Source organism: Salvelinus fontinalis, chromosome 20 (genome assembly GCF_029448725.1).
Source record: "Salvelinus fontinalis isolate EN_2023a chromosome 20, ASM2944872v1, whole genome shotgun sequence".
NCBI lineage: Eukaryota > Metazoa > Chordata > Actinopteri > Salmoniformes > Salmonidae > Salvelinus > Salvelinus fontinalis.
The window spans coordinates 16035096-16056668 of NC_074684.1; the positions used below are offsets into that span (position 1 = coordinate 16035096).

General features: G+C 43.7%; 1 protein-coding gene across 2 annotated transcripts; it reads left to right on the forward strand.

Moving 5' to 3' along the window:
• The first annotated feature begins 607 nt into the window (after window positions 1-607).
• LOC129817382 (fasciculation and elongation protein zeta-2-like) lies at window positions 608-14795 on the forward strand. Of its 2 annotated transcripts, XM_055872547.1 has the most exons (9): window positions 608-1059; window positions 3754-3862; window positions 5270-5386; window positions 5515-5656; window positions 5942-6207; window positions 6764-6844; window positions 10979-11054; window positions 11187-11252; window positions 12068-14795. In XM_055872547.1, exons 1-9 carry the CDS (start codon window positions 755-757, stop codon window positions 12082-12084), a joined length of 1179 nt encoding a protein of 392 aa, XP_055728522.1. In that variant the 5' UTR covers window positions 608-754; the 3' UTR covers window positions 12085-14795. The 2 variants fall into 2 exon arrangements, with proteins under 2 accessions (XP_055728522.1, XP_055728523.1); XM_055872548.1 differs by lacking the exon at window positions 6764-6844.
• The last annotated feature ends 6778 nt before the right edge of the window (window positions 14796-21573 follow it).

Sequence of the window (21573 nt, forward strand, 5' to 3'; positions counted from 1 at the left end):
GAAACAGCATGGCAGCAAAGAGGCATAGTGTGTGCATCAGAGGGGATCAAATGCCAAATTTGGGGATAAACAAGAACTGTTACCAATAAATTGTGACTATTTTAAGTTAAAAATCTTGTTTGAAATACATTTCTAATTTGAGGTGCCTTTGAAGTCGTTTTCTCCACGTATTATACAGGCCATAGAGAAATTGCATAATCTCCAACTATAGACCTTTGTCTTCATTCCTCTTTACATTAGCTCACCACCGCCACCAGGTGGGAAATTATATGCTTGCAATAACATTTAATGGCATTTTATTTACATAACATAGCCTACATTCAACAGTCTATGGTTCAATGCTGAAATACTCAAGACAATATTCAAAGATTATTCATTTGTTTTACCTTTTCCTCCAGTTTGAAACCATAGGTGAAATATGCCAAATGTGCATTTTAACTAAGAATCCTGTAAGGCAAGCTACTGACCACAGTCACTTACATGAAGATTAAAGAATACAATTGCATCGTTTTAAACAGTCTAACAATATAATACAAATTTGAAAAACTATCCCCCCCAAAACCCCATGTGTGTTTTGCTCTTCAATCGAAGAGAGGGAGGGATACCCACCACGCGTGACGTCAGCAGAGGTAGAGACCACTAGCTTCTTCATCAGTCTTCTCCATGTTCATCATCATCAGTGGCACATTCGTTATAGCCGAGGATAGAGCATCATCCAGGGGTAGGGCAGCCGAACCGAGTCCCTGCGGTAGTCATGGCGGCGCCGTTAGCCCACTTCGATGAAGACTGGCAGGATTTCAACGAATTTAAGTCGGCCTCAGGGTCGCCGAACCGACTAGACCAGCTGAACTCGAACGTGGCTGACACGGGCCTGGCGGAGGATTTCTCGGACATCGACAACAGCTTTTCGGGGGAGATATGCAGCTTCAAATCAATGGAGGACCTTGTCCACGACTTCGATGAGAAGCTGACAGTTTGCTTCCGAAATTACAACACTGAAACTGAAAACATAGCCCCCATTAAACCTATCACAGAAGATAATTTCCTCAAGGACGACGAGTGAGTGTGAATTATGCTACTTTATTACTTTAGCATTGTTAACCTATCATCTGAAATCTGGTTTTGCTAAACTAGTTAGTTAGCCTACCATTGCTAAGGTTAGCCTGCTGCTAGCTAGGCATTTAAAAACAGGGTTGTTAGCTAGATAGCCATGGTTGTGTTGAATGCACGTGACACGTAAAGGCAACTTAAGAAAACCAGGACTTCAAGACCAGAGCCTTCAAGAGGTTACATTTGTATATTGTTTCTAGCACTTAGCTATAACTCTAACTGACCTGTGTTTTCAATGTAGTTAGCTACCCAACTTTAGTTTGTAAACAACTTGATATTTGCATTGCATGATTTCCTAAACAGTCCCTCCTTTCACATAAGTTACTTCAAAATATTAGACTGTGTGTCTCGTGCATTAGCTATGTGCACTGCAATTAATTTTCCCAATTCCGGCACTGTAGCTAGTTATTATACTGACTTTCAAGTCATCTGAGTCTGTCTAAACTCAGGACAGACGGGAGTCTGGGCTGTTCTCTATTGACGCACTGCTGATGAACCACATCGTCATTGTGACATTTAAACAAATGAAACGCATACATCGAGGTACGTAATTGTTTTTGAAAGGGCACGCTTCAGCTCAGATTATGTGATGGACAGCGTTTATAAAACCAGTGATCTGTAGAGGACATCTGCGCTCAACCCTCCTCTTCACCCCTCAACTTGCTCTATACACGCACATACAGCCTACACATAGTCATATGCACACACCGAGATCGTGTCTTTTGAAATTGGCAGCCTTGTATGTTGCTTTTGAGTCAGGTCCAAAGAATCTTGGGGGAAACACTGTACCCTTTTACAATAAAATGCACTCCCAAATGTAGGCCTAGCCTAAACAATCCCTGTTGTCTTAGAATGGTGGTCTTTATAATATTATAAACCAGGTGGTTCGAGCCCTGAATGCTGATTTGGCTGAAAGATGTGGTATATCAGACCATATACCATGGGTATGACAAATTTGTTTTTACTGTTCTAATTATGTTGGTAACCAGTTTATAATAGCAATAAGGCACCTCAGGGTTTGTGGTATATGGCCAATATACCACGGCAAAGGGCTGTATCCAGGCACTCCGGGGTGCGTTGTGTAAGAACAGCCCTTAGCTGTGGTATATTGGCCATATACCACACACCCTCGGGCCTTATTGCTTAAGTAACACATGCTATAACAAAGATAGCTAGGCTATCACTATAATCAAGACTTGTGGAGATGGCAGAGGATCTGTTAGCCTGTAATGTTGGTCTATGTATGACTCATCAGCATGCTCTGACTACAGAACAGCCAGTGTCATCTCCCTAAAATGGTCTCCTGGGCTGTCTCACTCAATACAGATACAACCTTGACGATGTCAGCTCCGCTTTGTTCATAATATCAATTTCCAGGGAAAGAATTAATTGAATTCACGCATAAATACACACACACAGAGAGAGAACATGTATACACAATACACACATACCTAGTTTTGCAGTGCCGCTATTGGGACCAGGGTGAGGAGGATGTGTGTGAGGGAAGTGGAGGGGGGAGTTTGGACAGAAAGAGCAGTGCACTGAGGGCAGCGGAGTCCTTTCATGAGTGACTGCTCATTTGGAGGACATGCCTTGACTCCTAACTAGCTCTGTAGTTGGCTAATGGCCTAACTCCATGCAGAGACACACAGCGAGGATGACAGGAAGACTGGAAGGAGTGTGTGTGTTTTTATATTCCCTAATGTGCTTTTGGGAAAAGTTTCAGGATCAACTTCCCTTGGCATAGGAGGACAGAAGGAGAACTACTCATGAAGCTACACAGACCCACTGGCCACAGAGAGGCTTGTTTTATGCAGGGTCTGTGCATTGTTGAGAATAGCAATGCCATGATCAAAGGCTGACACAGAGACGGGGCCAAAGCAGGTCCTGCCGGCATTGCTCCATTTTTAGGGAACCTATCCCAAAACTGTATGTTGTTAATGGTAATAATGCTGTGTTAGTGAGAGAGCAAGAGGGAGGGGTTATGCGAATAACACATGTCTATTCATTGGAGTGTGTGGGCAGCAATCTCTCTGATGCAAAGCCTATCTGACGCATGGGTTCACAATGCCCATCCTCACATTGCTCGCAGCAGTCAGGGTCAGACAGACGCACACACACACTCATACTCGCATGTATCTTACGCCAAACATATTCTCTTCCTCGCATGTATCTTACACATGCTCACTCCAATTGTGTAGCGGTTTCTATGTACAAAATGGAAGAAAGGTCCATGAAAATGTATTCTGTATTTTCCTGTAACTTAAAGCAGAGCCCTTTATAAGAAAATACTTGGACAATACATTTGGCATTGAGAAATGCTAGATTCCTGTGCTGTTAGCAGCGGGCAGAGAGACGCGAGCTGTGTCAAAGACAGAGACAAGTGGTGTGTGGGTGGCTGGTGAGAAAAGAGGATGACAATCTACTGCCAACTAATGATGTGTCAGTGTGGAAAATCGTTTTTTTGTGCTGTGAATGAAAATGTTCTCTTTCTTCCTCTTTCTTTCTCCCTTCCTCATTTCTCACCCTCTTTCGACCTCACATTGTTCTCCATTAATTCTCCCCCACTTACTCTTCTCTTGTCATTCTCTTCATTCCCCTCACCATATTCCTCTTTCACCGTTCTTTCCCTCTCTCCCTCAGCGTGTGGAATGCTCTGACCGATAACTACGGCAATGTGATGCCAGTGGACTGGAAGACCTCTCACATTCGCTCCCTGCACCTCCCCACTCTCAATCTCTGTGAGCAGAGGGTAAGACACACACACACACACACACGGTCTGCACCTCCTAGTGCTTAAATATATGGCCTAAAAATCATATCTAGATTTTTTTCAAACAATATACATCTCGATAAAAATAAAAAATAAATATATATATATATATATATATATATTTTTTTTTTTATCGATATGTATATTGTTTGAAGAAGAAAAAAAAAGTGTATATATATATATATATAATATTTTTTGTAAACAAGCTTGTTGGACAATTTTTAAAGGTCAAATACACTGCATTTCAAACAGTCAGCAATAATGTAATGAACTGAAGGCTTGTGAAATTGTACCTAGGATTAATATAAGCCTTCTACAACTACAGGACCCACTAATAATGTAATCAAAATAGTATCACCTGCTTTTTTTCAATCTGGCATTCAAGTCTATGAAAATCCCTTTTTGTTACAAATTTTACCAGGACCATACATAATGCACATTCACTAATAATGACTTCTTGTAGCAGGCAGTATAGAAAATGTATACAAGTCTCATAAACCAGCTCTCAAGCACAAGCCTACGTGCTAGTGACTAGCCAGCTAAGTTTTATATTTCAAATGTAGCCAACTTGGATCTATTTTCTATCTAACAAGGTAGAACAGTTGAATTGTTATGAACACACCCTTCTGTCTGTCTCCAACTGTTTGAACAGCATGTTAGCCTGTCCACTTTGTTCACATGTGGAAATCAAGTGGCCTGCCTTATTTCTCATTAATGAGAACGAGATGACAATTCCTTATAGAATTGTTTTATGCTTATTGCAGATTTATAAAACACAGAATAGACAGCTAGTAAAGCAGTCTTTGGCTAAAATGCTGCTAGTGGTACGTGGTAACGCAATGCCACACACAACAAACTGAGCATACATTTCCCAAATCAACGTTTTTTGATATTCGTGTTTTAGTAGTGTCTGCTCTGTGTGCAGTATAAGGAGTAGAGACATATAAAAATGATATAGTTAGAGAGGGTTACTTCTCTATTACAGTAAAAGAATGTCTCCATGTGTTTTGGTGACCATATGACCCATTCTGTTGGACCAAACCTCAAATGCACATTGTGAGTTGAACCAGCTTGTCAGAGAGGAACAAGGATCTCTCATTTTTGGGAGGGGCTTGGCGTGTGTGTAAATGGGAAGGTGCACTGCGCAGAAGGAGCGAAGGAGACGAGACCAAAAAGACAATATGAAACCAAGTGGACATAAACGCTCATTTAAAAAAATACAGGCATTTGGAATATCATATCAATATCATATCAACATTTTATATATATATATATATATATATATATATCGCCCTAGCACCTCCCCACCAAGCTGACTGCATCCCCCTTTTTTGCTCTCTCTCCATCTCTCTCTGTTTCTCTGCTCCCTCTCTCTGTGATGGACAGAAGCTGGACAACATGCCACTTGACCTGTCTGATGATGAGGAGCTGAGGGAACAGATGGACATGCACTCCATCATCGTGTCCTGCATCAACGACGAGCCACTCTTCACCGTCGAGCAGGTACACACACACACACACACTCGCGCTCTCTTTCTATCACGTCTCAAATACACCTTACACACTCCTACTTACAAAGCCACACCCATAACACATAACCATGTGTGTGTGTGTTTGTTTGTTTGTTGCAGGTGATCGAGGAGATTGAGGAGCTGATGGAAGAGTCTCCAGACCCAGAGGATGATGGGAGCCCGTCCCAGTCAGACCTGTCCATGCTCTCCCAAGACCTCAGCAACCTCAAACGCTCCAGCTCCAACACCAGCTATGAGGACCGTGAGTTACTCCTAACTCTCATATAAATCCCTATCAACTCAAGTGTTAACAGCTCCTTCCAGCTAATTTTTACAACCCGTACATATATACAACTGGATACAACTGGACAGCAATTGCTGCATGTTTGTTATGTAACTTGTAAATGCACATCAAATCAAGGCTTAATGCAAACATCTGTGACTGACCTTGTAAGTGTATGTTAGTATGTGATACCCCCCCATGTGTAAATGTGATTTGTCAAGCCCTGTTTAAGTATGTGTTGGTATGTTCTGCGTCGTCTGTCAGGCCTGCATCGTCTGTCAGTCTCAGAGCTGAGCGAGGCCTTGGAGGAGGTGGAGACTGCCATCAGGCGCTACAGTGAGGAGCTGATCCAGGCCCTGGCCCTGAGGGACGAGCTGGACTTTGAGAAGGAAGTGAAGAACAGCTTCATCTCGCTGCTCATCGACGTGCAGAATCGGCAGAAGGAGCACCGCGAGCTGCTCCGCCAGAAGAAGAAGACCAGGCCCACAGGCAGCGCTCCGAGGGCAGACAGGACACACGTTCCTGGGACGGTGAGAGAGACAGATGTATACATTGAAATCCATATAATGCATGTTGTGATGCAGACATGCGCGTATAGATATGTGTGTTGTGGACACTCCCTCATTCATACACGCACCACAAGGGAAGATGCATGCACTGGAAACTATGGGGGGAATGCACATGCATGGAAAAGCAACAAAACACACCCTGCAGTGCTGTACTAACTCCTGCCACACTCACCCTGCAGACCCTGTTGGGTCTCTGCCCTTACGCTTTATTTTACAGTCAGCTAGTTCCTATGTACATGGTGACATTTTGACATGTCTTAGTAAACACCAGCTGAAAACAGGAATGTCAAATAAAGCAACCTGGCGGTCTGACTTCATCCTGCCATTGTTTTTGTCCATTCTGAACTGTTGATCTTCCGTGTGGATAATCTGTCCTTTTCAGAACCTAAATTGATAGAGGGTTGAATCCAGCTCTATACCCCTCTCCTGCTCTCTGGGGTGCTCATGTCTTTTTGGAGGGTTTCTCATTCTTTGGTAGTTTTATCTCTCTCTCCCTCCTTCCGCTTCCTTCTTCTAGCTCTTCACTATGGAGGGACTCTCCACTGTCATTCAGAACGGCCTCCGTCAAACTTTCGGCAGCACAGGAGGGGACAAACAGGTGCCCCCCTCTCTCTAGCTACCCGTCCTCTTTTTTTCAGTTTCCCCCCAAAATTTGACAGTTCTTTTCTCTACAGCTTTTGCTGCTACTGTGTTCTCAACATGTTCTCTTTATTTTACCATCTTTCTTTTTCAGTTTTTTATACTATTTCTTAAGCCCTCTGCTGTCTTATCCTCTGGCTCATTCTGTGTCCATCAAATACAAATTAAGCATCTCTGCTTCTCTGCTTTCATATCCTTCTCTTTTTGTGTCTCTTTTGTTTCCTATGATTTTCCTGTAGTATACTGTAATATATAATAATATATGCCATTTAGCAGACTGTTTTATCCAAAGTAACTTAGTCATGCGTGCATACATTTTTACGTATGGGTGGTCCTGTTTGTTGAACTGAGCGTTGTGTCTTGAGATTGGCAGGAACTTGATGCTGAATCATCCAATAGTGTGCTCTTTATTCCTTGCAAACAAGCGTTCCCCTATTACTATGGGTGTGCTCGTGGGAAATGGGAAGTCGTAAGTCCGACATTGTGCTCACGTGCCTTTTTTGAAGTTGGAACAATTCTTTAACCAATAAGATTGTACATTGCTAATAATAAAGTTAGCTAGCTTGTGTAACATTGACATATGGTTAGCCTCTACTTCCACACAATCCCGGATCCGGGAGCACCCCCATCAGTAAAAAAGCTGACTAGCATAGCCTAGCATAGCGTCACAAGTAAATACTAGCATCTAAATATCATTAAATCACAAGTCCAAGACACCAGATGAAAGATGCACATCTTGTGAATCCAGCCATCATTTCTGATTTTTAAAATGTTTTACAAGGAAGACACTATGTAAATCTATTAGCTAACCGCGATAGCAAAAGACACAACTTTTTTCCCCACCATTTTTTTCCTGCATAGGTAGCTATCACAATTTCGACCAAATAAAGATATAAATAGCCACTAACCAAGAAACAACTTCATCAGATGACAGTCTGATAACATATTTATTGTATAGCATATGTTTTGTTAGAAAAATGTGCATATTTCAGGTATAAATCATAGTTTACCATTGCAGCCACCATCACAACTCTCACCAAAGCAACTAGAATAACTACAGAGACCATCGTGTATTACCTAAATACTCATCATAAAACATTTCTGAAAAATACACAGCATACAGCAAAAGAAAGACAAAGATCTTGTGAATCCAGCCAATATTTCAGATTTTTTAAGTGTTTTACAGCGAAAACACAATATAGCATTATATTAGCTTACTACAATAGCCAACCACACAACAGCATTGATTCATGCACGTTAGCGATAGCGAATAAACCAGCAAAAGATATTACATTTTTGACTAACCTTCTCAAAACTTCATCAGATGACAGTCCTATAACATCATATTACACAATACATATAGAGTTTGTTCGAAAATGTGCATATTTAGCGGCACAAATCGTGGTTATACAATGAGAAAAGTAGCCAGGCTGCCAACAATATGTCGGGAGAAATCTTGGGAGAGGCACCTAATCTAATCGATAACTAATCATAAACTTGACTAAGAAATACAGGTTGGACAGCAAATGAAAGATAGATTAGTTCTTAATGCAATCGCTGTGTTAGATTTTTAAAATTAACGTTACTACAACATACAGCGTGCGTTAAAGCGAGACCGCACCTAGATTAATGGCAGAATATGAGTTCTACATTTTTCAACAGAACAACGAATTAACATCATAAATACTTCTTACTTTTTGATGAACTCCCATCAGAATCTTGGGCAAGGTGTCCTTTGTCCAAAAGAATCGTTGCTTGGTTGTAGATTGTCCTCTTCAACGTTCGAATTAGCAGTAAACATTAGCCATGTGGCAAAGACGTGTCCGACTCACTAAAACGCAGTACAACTAGATATCCGAAAATCGCAATATACCGATATAAACTGATATAACTCGGTTTAATATAACAACATTATGATGTCTTTAACACCTATATCGAATAAAAACAGAGCCGGATATATCTAAGGCCTATAACCGGAGCGTTCTAGAACCACAGCCAGAGCTCCTTTCTGCGTCAGGGCGAAGAGGACAAAGGCCGGACCCCACATTGCCAGCCCATTTATAACCTCTCAGTTCTGCCTAGCAACTCCATTTCAATTCTCACTATTCGCTGACACCCAGGGGAAGACGTATGCAGTGCATCTCAACCAATAGAAGACAGGCAGATTTATAAACAGATCTCAGAACAGCCAGCAGATTTCAGCATTCTCACATCCTCATAGGAAAATTGCTCTAAGTCCAGTTCTGTTTTACTCACAGATATAATTCAAACGGTTTTAGAAACTAGAGAGTGTTTTCTATCCAATAGTAATAATAATATGCATATTGTACGAGCAAGAATTGAGTACGAGGCAGTTTAATTTGGGAATGAAATTATTACAAAGTGCAAACAGCACCCCCTATTGAGAAGAAGTTTTAAACTAGCATTCTCCATATTGATAAGGTTGTAAATGTCAAAAACTGATTTGTTGACGTCTCTTGGTTGAAAGGGTCAGTGGTGAAACGTCGCAACTCGGGTAACAACATATTCTGAGTTTCCCACTTGCAATTCTGACTTGGAGGGTCATTCAAGTGAAATTTCCCACTGGGAACTAGGACCTTCCGATCAGTTGACCAATGACTCTCTCGCTCTCACAAATAATCTGTTTCTTGACTTGGAACAAATGCAAGTATTGCCTGGCTGCCTAAACTCCTTGCTCTGGCCAAATGACACGCCACGCCCACGGTAGTTAGTTTCTACTCCGCAATGAGTCTGGATCTGAGTGTCTCCCTGACGATTTCTAGAACGCAAACACATTCTAACCATTCTGATTGGTCCCAGAAACCGATGGGTTGGGCAAGAGCCAGAACACACGAGTAAAGCTAGGTTTTGAAAATGTGTCATTGGCTTTGATACTCTGATTGGTTAGAGATGATCCAATCGCTAATGACATTGTTTTGTACAACACTCCTCATTTTGACGTCACCACACACACACAACTTTAACGATGGCAGTCTCTGACTGAAGTATGTAGCGAACGATAGAGCAGTGGAATAATTCATTTTGATTAGTCAGGAAAATACAAATGGTGATGGTAAGGTTTTAATACTTGAGTTCTTAAGTTGTTTGTATTGTTGAAATATACACTAAGTGGCCAGCTTATTAGGTACACCCATATAGTACTGGGTCGCACCCCCTTTGCCTCCAGAACAGCCTAAATTCTTCAGGGCTGGCGTTCAAGTGTGGCTCAATTGGTATCAAGGTACCTAACGTGTGCCAGGAAAACATTCCCCACACCATTACACCACCAGCACCAGCCTGTACCGTTGACACCAGGCAGGATGTGGCCATGGACTAGTGCTGCTTACGCCAAATCCTGACTCTTCCATCAGCATGACGCAACAAAAACCGGGATTTGTCAGACCGGGCGATGTTTTTCCACTCCTCAATTGTCCAATGTTTGTGATCGTGCGCCCACTCGGGCCGCTTCTTCTTGTTTTTAGCTGATATGAGTGGAACCCTGTGTGGTCATCTGCTGCAATAAACCATCCAAGACAAGGTCCGACGAGTTGTGCGTTCCGAGATGCTGTTCTGCATCTCCCCAGAAACTGTCGTGTGTGAAAAGCCCAGGAGGCCGGCCGTTTCTGAAGTACTGGAACCAGTGTGCCGGGCGCCAACGATTATACCACGCTCAGTCGCTTAGGTCACTCATTTTGCCCATTTCTAGCATTCAATGGAACAGTAACTGGATGCCTGTCTGCCTGCTTTATATAACACGCCACGGCAATGTAGCTCAATGTCTGTAGGAGCAAACCATTTTTGTGAATGGGGTGGTGTACCTAATAAACTGTCCACTGAGTTTACATACCTGTTATGAGTTTTTTTTCTTCTGTGTCTTTTTATTAGTCATTATTCTCAGTTTCTCTTGTATCATGGTGCAGTTTTCTCCTTTTCTTTGTGTTAAACCTTTTCCCTTTTCATCCCCCCTCTCTCCTCTACCTTCCCTCTCCCCTCTGCCTTCCCTCTATCCTCTGCCTTCCCTCTCCTGTGTCTTGTACTCCCTCCCTCTCCTCTCGTTCTGTGTTTGTGACGGGTTTCTCTCTCTCTCTCTCAGTATCTGACCACAGTTATCCCTTATGAGAAGAAGGCTGGCTCCCCCTCTGTGGAAGACCTTCAGATCCTCACCAAGAGTGAGTACTGCTCGCAAACCACACTTGCCTGTCAACTAGCAAGTCACCATGAAAGTTTAACTGTAATGTCATAATAGCCGTGTTATAACCATAATATTCACTCCCAAATCACTTTTATGCTCTTCCCTGCAGTTTTGCATGCCATGAGGGAGGACAGTGAGAAGGTACCCAGCCTCCTAACAGACTACATCCTCAAAGGTACTCATTCTCTACCAGTTACAAAACTCTTACTCCCATTCAAAAGACCACACACGGCGATGTACATTCTCAAAGGTACTCAATTCCTTTGAGAAAATATTACTCCCATTCAAAACAGCACTTTTGTCCAGATTGACTGTCTCACTACCACCTAGTGCCCGAGGAAGATACTGCAGGACACAAGGGTTAGGACATTTTGTTAGGAGGGTCTACTTCCAGTGTTTTCTTTGTTCCCTGAAGTGTGTCATACTAGGCCTGCAAGGTTGTTCTGAGCCTTCCATCTTGACCTTTACCCTCCTTGCCTCTCGTCTCTGCTGCGCTGCTCTCTCGCTAGCTCTGGTATGAGAGGGCTGGACGTGGAGGTTTGTGAGGCACACACTCACACAATCATAGACACACACGTGTGTATATACATACATACACACACACACACACACACACACGCAAAGTGTCAAGAGCCCCCTCACACACCTCCTTCCAGACGACACCCTTCAATGGGTTTGTGCTGTATACTCGCCGTGCTTGTGACTATGGTGTACATTCACTTACCCTCTGTCTTACACGCACTCCCTCCTAGACTCACACACACTCTTGCTCACTCCCACTTCCCGCCAAGCTTCTAGCACTATAGAGCTGTTCACGTGAGTGCTGTTCTGTCCACCTAAGTGAGTCACTCTCTACTTTCTCTTTTACAAACCTCTCATCCCTTAGTGGCTCTTCTCCCTGTGCGATGAATCCTCTTTTACGCACATATTTTCATTTGGTGGATCATTTATTGGGTGACAGCTGTTTTCTGTGTATTCTTGTCCCTGCAGTGCTGTGTCCCACATAGACCTAGTGGAGGAGCCCCCTGTTCTAGAACATTCTGACGGAACACTCAGGAGCTGCAGATTTCTGGAACATACCAATGGAAGGAGAGCCCCCCACCCCTCGAATAAGGTGGACTCTTCCTGTTGGAGTTTTTCCCCTGCCACATCTTTTCCCTCGACTTATGAGATTCACATTTTAATACCTGATGTTTTACCTTACACTTAAAAATTACACGTAAAAAGGTGTTTTAATGTTCTAATGCTATAATATCACGTTAGTTTTGTCTTCTCTGCATGTTAGCGTCTCTGTTAGCCTGTTGGCAGTATTACTCTCCATTGTCTTAAGTGGATTTCTGTACTTATTTTCTATCCTCTGTTTGCACTAATGTAAAATAACTTGAGAGGGGAAACTCATTCCTGTCTCTACATTCACCGGTCTGTCTTTTCACATCAGTAAGAAATAGGGTGAGGAGACAAGGAGAAGTCACTTGACCATTGGAATGAGTCTTTCCTCTGTTAGACTGGCCAATGCCCTCTGACTGGGGTATATAGGAGGGATGGGGAAATAAGGCTTCTTGAACCTCTATGGGTGGGATCAGTCATGGAGTCCAATGGGAGCTCTCCACTTTAACAGAGAGATCCTATGGATCAGAGCAATTAATGATTGACAAACTATGGTATTAGTGGGATTCAGAAGCCTTGTTTTTTTCCCCCCATCTCTTTTTCGTTTCACAAACCCTGTCAGTTTGTCTTTGCAAGCTGGTACATAGGATTAGGGAGCTACACCAGTGACATGTTATAAATCATTATTTTGTATACTACAATGGGGAAATTGCACAAATAGAACATGTATTTTTAAGTGATAACTTTTTGAAAAAGGGAAAAAAATAATGACAGAAGTTAGTTAGAAGGTAACCCGAAAGAACAAACTTGTACAGCTTTTTATTTTTCTGTAGTTTTAGAGAAATTAGGGACTTTTTGCTGCCAGTAGTGTGGCCACTTATGACATCACCATTGTTATGTAAACAATAGCTGCCAACCTCTGACCCCTCCTAGTGACATGTTACATTATGACATCGCCCTGTAAACTTGCCTGCCTCATACCTCACCTCTTAGTATGTACTGAAAGTTTAGGGTTATTATAGTATTTCAGTGTATATAACACTAATATTAGGATGATGAAATAATGGTGTAATTGCTGTGAGTTGATCCTACCATGTTGTTTTTAAAACCAATAACTCTTTGATGTTGTGTTGAGGATCAAGTGATGATGTAATCAGTCGGTGATCTGTTCTTGTCCAGTGGATGTAGCAACAGTAGTAGAACACTAAATCGTTGTATGTACTTATGGAGACAATGTAACGGAGGCAGGGAGGTTTCTGTTCAAAGACAGGAGAGAGCCTTCAAACACCAACATTTCTATAACCTCTTGTCTACATCCACAACTGCCAACCTTCATCAGCACTATCTGTCATAGCAACGCTATGCTTGGTACGCCACAATCCTGTCAAATCGTCAGCAGGTAACTAAGCTCAGTGCACAATAATTGCAGTCGCACACAAACCGATCAGGTTCAGTCTACCACTACTCTACACCCAGAGCAGTGGTTCCACAGTAGTAGAGGATTATGGATTGCGTTAGGATGAAGAGTGGCGATGTTGTTACTCTATGCTTGGGGGATAATGTTTTAGCTACTCAAGCCCAGCATCCTGCAGCTTGAGTAGCCATGTAGTAGTATAATGACATCAGTGACAGATAAGTATAGGCTAGAACCTGAAGACCTAGCTAAGTGGTTGTTGTAGGAACTCTATAGTAAAACTACTGTTGTAGTAACTGCTGGACAAAGTATTTAGAAGCCGCCTGACACCTATAGACAGCAACTAGACATCCCAGGTCAGAAGTCCACGGTAGTGCCAGTTCTGTCCTCGCGATTAGAAGTCGAATCATGGTGTCTAATGGAAGCTTTTCCCTGGATCAAAGTGTCGTGACGAGGTAATGGGTTTCAGTTGAATGTCTTCGAAGGTAGATTTCTTAAGTAAGGGAAGCCAGCAGACCTCTAGGTACTGTACAGAATCACATGCAACTATCTTTCAATTGTAGCAAGCTTCAAAAGCATTCACAACCCCTAGCATGTGCTGCATGCACTTTTATCTACTTTTACTTCAGATAAATCAAATGAATGGTAAGCAATAATGTCACACTAAAGGAATCCCAAGCATTGAACCACATTGCAATGAGAAAGTTAAGCCGAACTGAAATATATACTAGCTAGGGTGGGGTTTGGACTCCTTGAAACTGGAGTCAAATTGGGTAGTATAATTTGGGTTGTCTTGGAGCGGCACGGCGTTGTCACAGAGATCAGAGAAGGTTGTTGACTCGGATGAAGCTCTGCCCCTTTCGTCGCCTGGTCCCTCTATTTTAGCAAACATATCAGCGTATATCCACACTTTATCTAGAGAATTATATTTATATAAACACAAGCAACAAAAAAAGGCTGCCTTTGTAAATGCCTGAAATTTTGGGTATATATAATCTCATTTATTTTTAATGCACTATACTTCTCCCATTTGGGGTTTTTATGTTTACTTGTCTTGTCATGTGGTACTACAGTACATTAATTTATTGGGTAAGTGTTTTTGTTTTGTAACCATATTATTGACTAGTGGTACAAACTTTTTGGGCCAGAATTGCATCTGGAGCTCATTTCAAATAAAATGATGATATGTTGACTTTACTTTGGTGTCATGCTATTGGTTTGTAGGGTGCATCCATGATCAATAATTGGTATTAAATCCCCTTTTTACTCTTAAGTTACTATCAAAAATACATTTGTCCACACTTTTATTAGATACAATCTGTACACAGAAATTGTGCAGCGACTTATCAAAAGGCATTCTTACATTCAGAGAAACAGCAAGTCAATATACAAATATGTTTATATAAAATGAAAACACTGTTCTCTTTGTATTTTAGGTCAGTGTAGCTATAAGAAATCCCAAAACAAATTTCAATATAAATGGATGCCTTGATACTGCTCATTGAGACAGGGAAATGTTCTCAGTGAAACTGTTTATCTCTCTATCAGTTCCTCTACCTCATCGGGAGTCTTCTCTTTCATGGCGACATTTCTGTCCCTGAATTATGATCAAATAGCCTGGCTCGCAAGACAAGTCCTTTTCTTAGATTATCTTCAGTTTTGCACTTTTATTTTTTGTATTCCATTTTTTTATTTAATCCAAGAGTGCTGTTTGGTAGGTCGGTTGCAGTCATAGTCCAATAGGATGTTATTAGTGAATGTCTATGACTTGCTTTGTGTACCCCTCCGACCTCCCTTTGTGAGGGGCTGCCCCTCCAGTCGACCTGTCTGATCTGACAAGGTGAGGGGTGGACTTCAAAGGTCACAGCAGGTCACAGGTTAGTGTCGGTAAACATGGTGTGTTCCTTCCGCACAGTGCTGAAGCCTTTAATAGTGTCGACAAACTCCTCGTCCTCCATAAACTGGTGGAAGAAGGATGATTGATGGAAAGGGGGAGAAAGGAGGAGTTAATAATAAACAAAGAAGAAAGAAACGTCCTCTAAACAGGGCCTACATTTTGGGGTTTCTCACCATCCCGCTGTCGTGGCCTTGAATGTGAGAGTCCCACACTTCCTCCTCCCCTGTCAGCGACTTCCTGTCCATCATCTGGCTCACACTGCGCCGCAGAGAATTCTGGGAGTGGGCAGAGCCATGGATAGCGGAGACGTGGAGGCTGGACACATTAAGGATACCCAGCTCACCCTCCGGAGGGGCGTCGCCACCTGCCCAAAACTTACTGTCCTCCACTCCCTTGGGGCACAGATAGGAGACAAGGCAGCAAGTTACTGTTGTCCAAAATAGACGTGTATGTGTCTGTGGGAGAATTTCAATTGCACACTCCTAGTGTCCTCTCATCAAAACCCATTGGAGAAGATCAGAGGGGAGGAACCTCTGGCTTTCTCATCTAATGGGTGTTGAGAAGGAGGAGAGAGGACGCGGGGAGTATGCAATTGAGATTCTCCCTGTGCCTGCCTGGTCTCTAACCTCCAGGTGCATGGTGAACCCTTTGAGTGTGACACTGTTGGAGGAGCTTGTTGTGTTGGGCACTGTGTCAAACTGAGAGGAGAGAGAATGTGTTACAGAGCGAGACATTTGAGACATCAGAGACATCATGTTTTCTACTGAGATAGTCCGAATAAACCCCATCTTAGATAAAATATTCCACCATGTTGTATGCAAACTCATCGGAATAAAGTAAATTTCTATATGCTATGAAAGTGAAAGCATCATTAAAGTTGAATGACCCATCTCTTTCATAGGATGTTCCCACATACCCAGTTGGGCCGTCTCACCAGGTAGGAGTCGCTGGGGGGATACACGGCCATGGGGCTCCTCTTCTGCAGGGGCAGGGCCACCAGAGGGGGGCGCTCTCTAGTAAAGGGGGTTCTTTTCAGGGCCTTGTGCAGGATGATCCCCAGAACGATAGCTAGAACCACCAGGGCTACCCCTGTCATCAGCACAATGAACCACAGCTCCCTGTAGAAAAGAGACCCGTCCCCGTTACCCCCCTCCGCCCGCTCCCCACCGGGAGGAGTGGGCTCCACCTGATCTAGAGGGGGAGAGGGACGGGTAAGAGGAACGGAGGCAACACAAGTGTACAGCAGTCGAATCTGTTTAATTGGGAATAATATCCAACTTGCTGTCTGATTCTTCAATCCTAAAGACGTCATGCACCCGCCACTATCACGTCTGGGACAAACCTACTCATCGTCTTTATATAGCTGTTTCTTTCTGTGTACTAATGGTCTCTTTATCAGTAAATGCCTTTGTGTCCCAGGCTTACTCTGAGTTCTAGGGGCTACAGCTCAAAGTAATGGGCCCAAGTCAACACTCTTTTTAGAAAGGTGATCACACAGTGAGAGAGATGAGATAACCAGGTAACTGGAGACGCACTTGTTGGCGTGGCCTATTTTCTATCCCTCTCTGATCGCACTCCTTAAGCAGCCTCTCTCATCCAACCATCTCTTACTGACCCACTGCTGTGATATTTCTGTCCTTTGTTTGCTAGCTCTCTGAACCAGAGTATTTGTGGGGTATTCACAGCGCAAAATGTTTGTTTGACACACCATACTTTCTATGCACAATGACTAGAGTTTTCTTAACTCCTGGTAGCATCAAACCCACATCTTTATAAAACTACATTTCATCTGATATATGTTAGTTTAGAAAGTCACATCTAATGTAGACATCATGAAGGCAATGACAGTTGACAGGACAGAATAGACTAGAGGGAGGTATGAAGACAGGGAAAGAGAATAAGAGCAGGTTGACTGGCCAGTCCAGAGCCTCACCAGTGCTGGTGTCCGTGTTGGGGTGTGTGGCGGGGGCATAGACACCCCCTCTCCGTGAGGTGCATGTGATCAGGGGGGCAAGGACTGACCGACGGTAAGGGATCACACCTGTTGCCCCATCAATATTTCACACCGCTGTTTACCTTGGCTGATACACACTTTGCAACACCCCACAAATGAGCGCAAATGTCTTCGGAAGGTTTGAAAATTCTAAGTACTCTGTTGTCTTGTCCACCCTGCTCCCCTGCAGTTTGGTCTAGTGGTGTGGTCAGGATGCGGTCAATGAAAAAGCGAGGCAATAGAGAGATGCAACTTCTGAGTGCTGTTAAGGTGTCCTCCTCACCTCAGAGATCTCCCATCAACCCCTGCTTCCACCCAGCAGCGTCATGGCAACAGTCAGGTGTCAGGTATCAGCTTGCCTTGAGAGGCAGGGTGACGGCCAGTCAGAGTACCATGCCGCTCTAATACACGCATTACAGTAACTACCTAGATCTTGTTCCACCTCACTGGAAAAATAGCTGTAGTAGTAGTAGTAGTAGTAGTAGTAGTAGTAGTAGTAGTAGTAGTGGTAGTAGTAGTAGTGGTAGTGGTAGTGGTGGTGGTGGTAGTAGTAGTGGTGGTGGTAGTAGTGGTAGTGGTGGTGGTAGTGGTAGTGGTGGTGGTGGTGTCTTTATGATTCACCGGAGTTGGCATGTTCTGGTGAAGGCCACTTTCACTTTGAAAGACACTTTTAAATGTCAACCCTGATCTGTATGGATTTCGAGGTGTGTTCCAAAATGAAAACTAAATGAGTGGTAGTATTACATGGATGGGGCCTTGGCAGGCGTAACACAACAGATCCAAGTCATAGGGACATTAATGCAGTGACGCCTGCACTGAATTATTTTGCCACATGGTGGTGCTAAGTAACAACTCAATATTACCTCATGGCCCGCTACTTTGCAGTACCTGCTCTGTGTCCTGTAGTATTCTGTGTTCCATTATGTCATGTGGAAGATTGTGGAACACATTGTGCAACACATTGTCTTATTAGCAAAATGAAAAGAAGCCCACTAAAAGTACTGCACGACATGAGAGTGTAAGAGATAAAGCTACCCTATGAATTATGTAGATGCATATGAAAGCCTAAAAAGTATTGTTTGCTGTTTGAAAAGACTGAGACATCACCGTGCAGGTGTTATGTTCTACTGACTTCCTTCTGGTGGCTTTGGTTATTGATGGATCGTGGTCTGACTATAGTTGGAAAAGGCCCTTATATCAAACCAAAGCTCGTATTTAGATGGGAGGGAGCGCCACTCATCCTTATAATACTCTAATCAGCATTCATACCTTGCCGGGATGATTAGGGACAATGGCTTTTTATTGTGGAAGTGATCTCATTGCAGAGTGGCAGAATCAGCCTTTTACAGCCCATCTCCTCCAGAACCCATCCATCAAAGGGTGTCTGGGAGACTGAGATGGTAGACACACACTAACTCACTTAGAGAGAGTGACATATAGGGATGTCACTCACAAGGTAACTCACTTAAGGTAGGTGATATATTGGGACGTCACTCGCCATCACTAACTCACTTAGAAGCAGCCGATGAGGCGAAACGTGTTGGATGCCCGACTTCCATCATGCCCCTTTTCAGCTTGAATGACTGGTAAATAAACCGATGGATGATTTTTGGGGAGATGTCGGCTACACTCATTCATTCATCCATCCATCTTGAGTATGCTTTGTGCAATTAGTCTCACGACTGACACTTTGACCCAACGCCGCCCTCCTCTCCTGGGGCCTCATTTATCAGCCGTGCCTAGGGTACTAGGGGGTAACTAGTCCCCCCTAAGAACAATGTTTAATTGCTGACAAAAAAAGCAATGTTTGGAAATAACATTGGTATGTGGATGAAGGTCATGCTCAGGCGAATAAACTAAAGGGAAATAAATGGCTACAGTTTACATGGGGTACAGCCCCAGTTACCCCGGTAGATTATTATGACATAGGGTTTCACAGAAGTGTGTTAAAATCCATTGAATCATTTTTATTTAGAAATTCTTTAGTAAGCAATACTTAAAAGCTAAGTCTAGTTGTCTTATTTTAATGATTTAAATCAAATATGGGGGGGAAATGGTGTTGCACATGTCACCATTAATATTTTTTCTGCAACTAGTCCGTTTGGTGGAAACACACGACTGGTAGGAAAATGCACATATTTTCTGTATGTAGATTTTTTCGGTCGCATATTGAAATTCGGGCGCATATTGGATGGAAGCCTAGCTACTGACAGTCACTCAATTAGCCCATGTCAGCTAACATTTTTTTGGGGGGGTAGGCTAAGTTAGTCTAGCGGCCAGCTATCTTAAACTTGTAGTAATCGTGGTCGAATTACCGACCAGGGGCCCTCATAGATTTTGATGGTCACTCTCACTCAAATATAAATATAAATATTAAAAACTGCAAACATTTCTCTCCGCCCCATGGCAAAATGTGTAGAATTGTCACGACCGTCGTATGAATAATTGGACCAAGGCGCAGCGTGAGTAGAGTTCCACATTTTAATGATAGTGACACTTCCAAAACAATATTGGCACTCAAACTAAAACAATATCCCACATAGCAGGTGGGAAAAAGGACACACTAAGTATGATCCCCAATTAGAGGTAACGAATATCAGCTGCCTCCAATTGGGAACCATACACACACACCAACATACCATACACACGCACCCGCTCAGACCGCGGATCCGGCCATGGAGCCGGGCTTAACGCCATGCCTGGACTGGGAACTGGCGCAGGGGAAGCCTCCGACCATGGCACCGGCGCAAGAAGCCCCGGGCCGTGGACCTTCGCTGGAAGCTCCGGGCCGTGGACCGTCGCTGGAGTCTCCGGACCGTGGACCGTCGCTGGGGTCTCCGGACCGTGGACCGTCGCTGGGGTCTCCGGACCGTGGACCGTCGCTGGGGTCTCCGGACCGTGGACCGTCGCTGGAGTCTCCGGACCGTGGACCGTCGCTGGAGTCTCCCGACCGTGGACCGTCGCTGGAGTCTCCGGACCGTGGACCGTCGCTGGAGTCTCCGGACCGTGGACCGCCGCTGGAAGCTCCGGATCGTGAGCCGCCGCTGGACGCTCCGGACCGTGAACCGTCGCTGGACGCTCCGGAGCGTGAACCGTCGCTGGAGTATCCGGACCGTACACATGCACTGGAGGCCTGGTGCGTGGAGTCGGCACAGGTTGTACCGGGCTGATGACACACTCTTCAGGGTGAATGCGGGGAGCCGGCACAGGACATACCGGGCTGGGAAGGTGCACTGGAGGCCTGGTGCGTGGAGCCGGCACTTGTTGCACCAGACTGATGACACGCTTTTCAGGGCGAGTGCGGGGAGCCGGCACAGGACGTACCGGGCTGGGGAGACGCACTGGAGGCCTGGTATCAGAATATCAGCTGCCTCCAATTGGGAACCATACACACACACCAACATAGAAATATAATAACTAGAAACCCCCCTAGTCACGACCTGACCTAAAACACCATGGAGAACCCCGAGGGCTCTCTATGGTCAGGGCGTGACAAGAATTGTAGCAAACGTGCTTTAAAACTGCAATATTTTTTCTACACCCCATGGCAAAATGTGTAGAATTGCAGGAAATGAACAAAAAAAGAAATATCTCTCCGTTGTCAAGAGTGGATCCACTAAAATGTTTTGCTGTTATGGCCCCCAAAACATGTGACTGCATATGTGGGTAGAAGACATACGAGCCACTGCGGACCCTCATGATGATTTCAGATTTTTAGTGTCCCCACCCCCATGAAAGTTGCCCATCCCTGCTCTAACACTATAAATGCATTTGACTTGGTGAAAATCCGTTTTTTGGTCTTAACTTCCTTACCACTTTTTCCATGTGATTTCCTCCTTCACAGACTCCATGAAATAATGACTTCTTCCTTAATATTTGGTCAAATTATACATTTTGTATAGGCCTATGGTTTCCTAGAAACAAAGGGGGTCAACATACTACCCCTTTGGCTCAATTTACCCCAATCTACATGTTTTCATTGATAAATCAGACCCAAACTATATTTATCAGCTCCTGAAGGAGAACCACAACCCCGCCTGGAAAACGTCCTCCATTCACTATTTAAGGTAACAACGCCTTATTTG

Excerpts from the sequence above, each read along its gene's own strand:
- LOC129817382 (XM_055872547.1), top strand. The coding sequence starts at position 755 with ATGGCGGCGCCGTTAGCCCACTTCGATGAAGACTGGCAGGATTTCAAC. Across the intron at positions 1,060-3,753 it reads AATTTCCTCAAGGACGACGA|CGTGTGGAATGCTCTGACCG; the intron begins GTGAGTGTGAAT and ends TCTCTCCCTCAG. Across the intron at positions 5,387-5,514 it reads CACTCTTCACCGTCGAGCAG|GTGATCGAGGAGATTGAGGA; the intron begins GTACACACACAC and ends TGTTTGTTGCAG.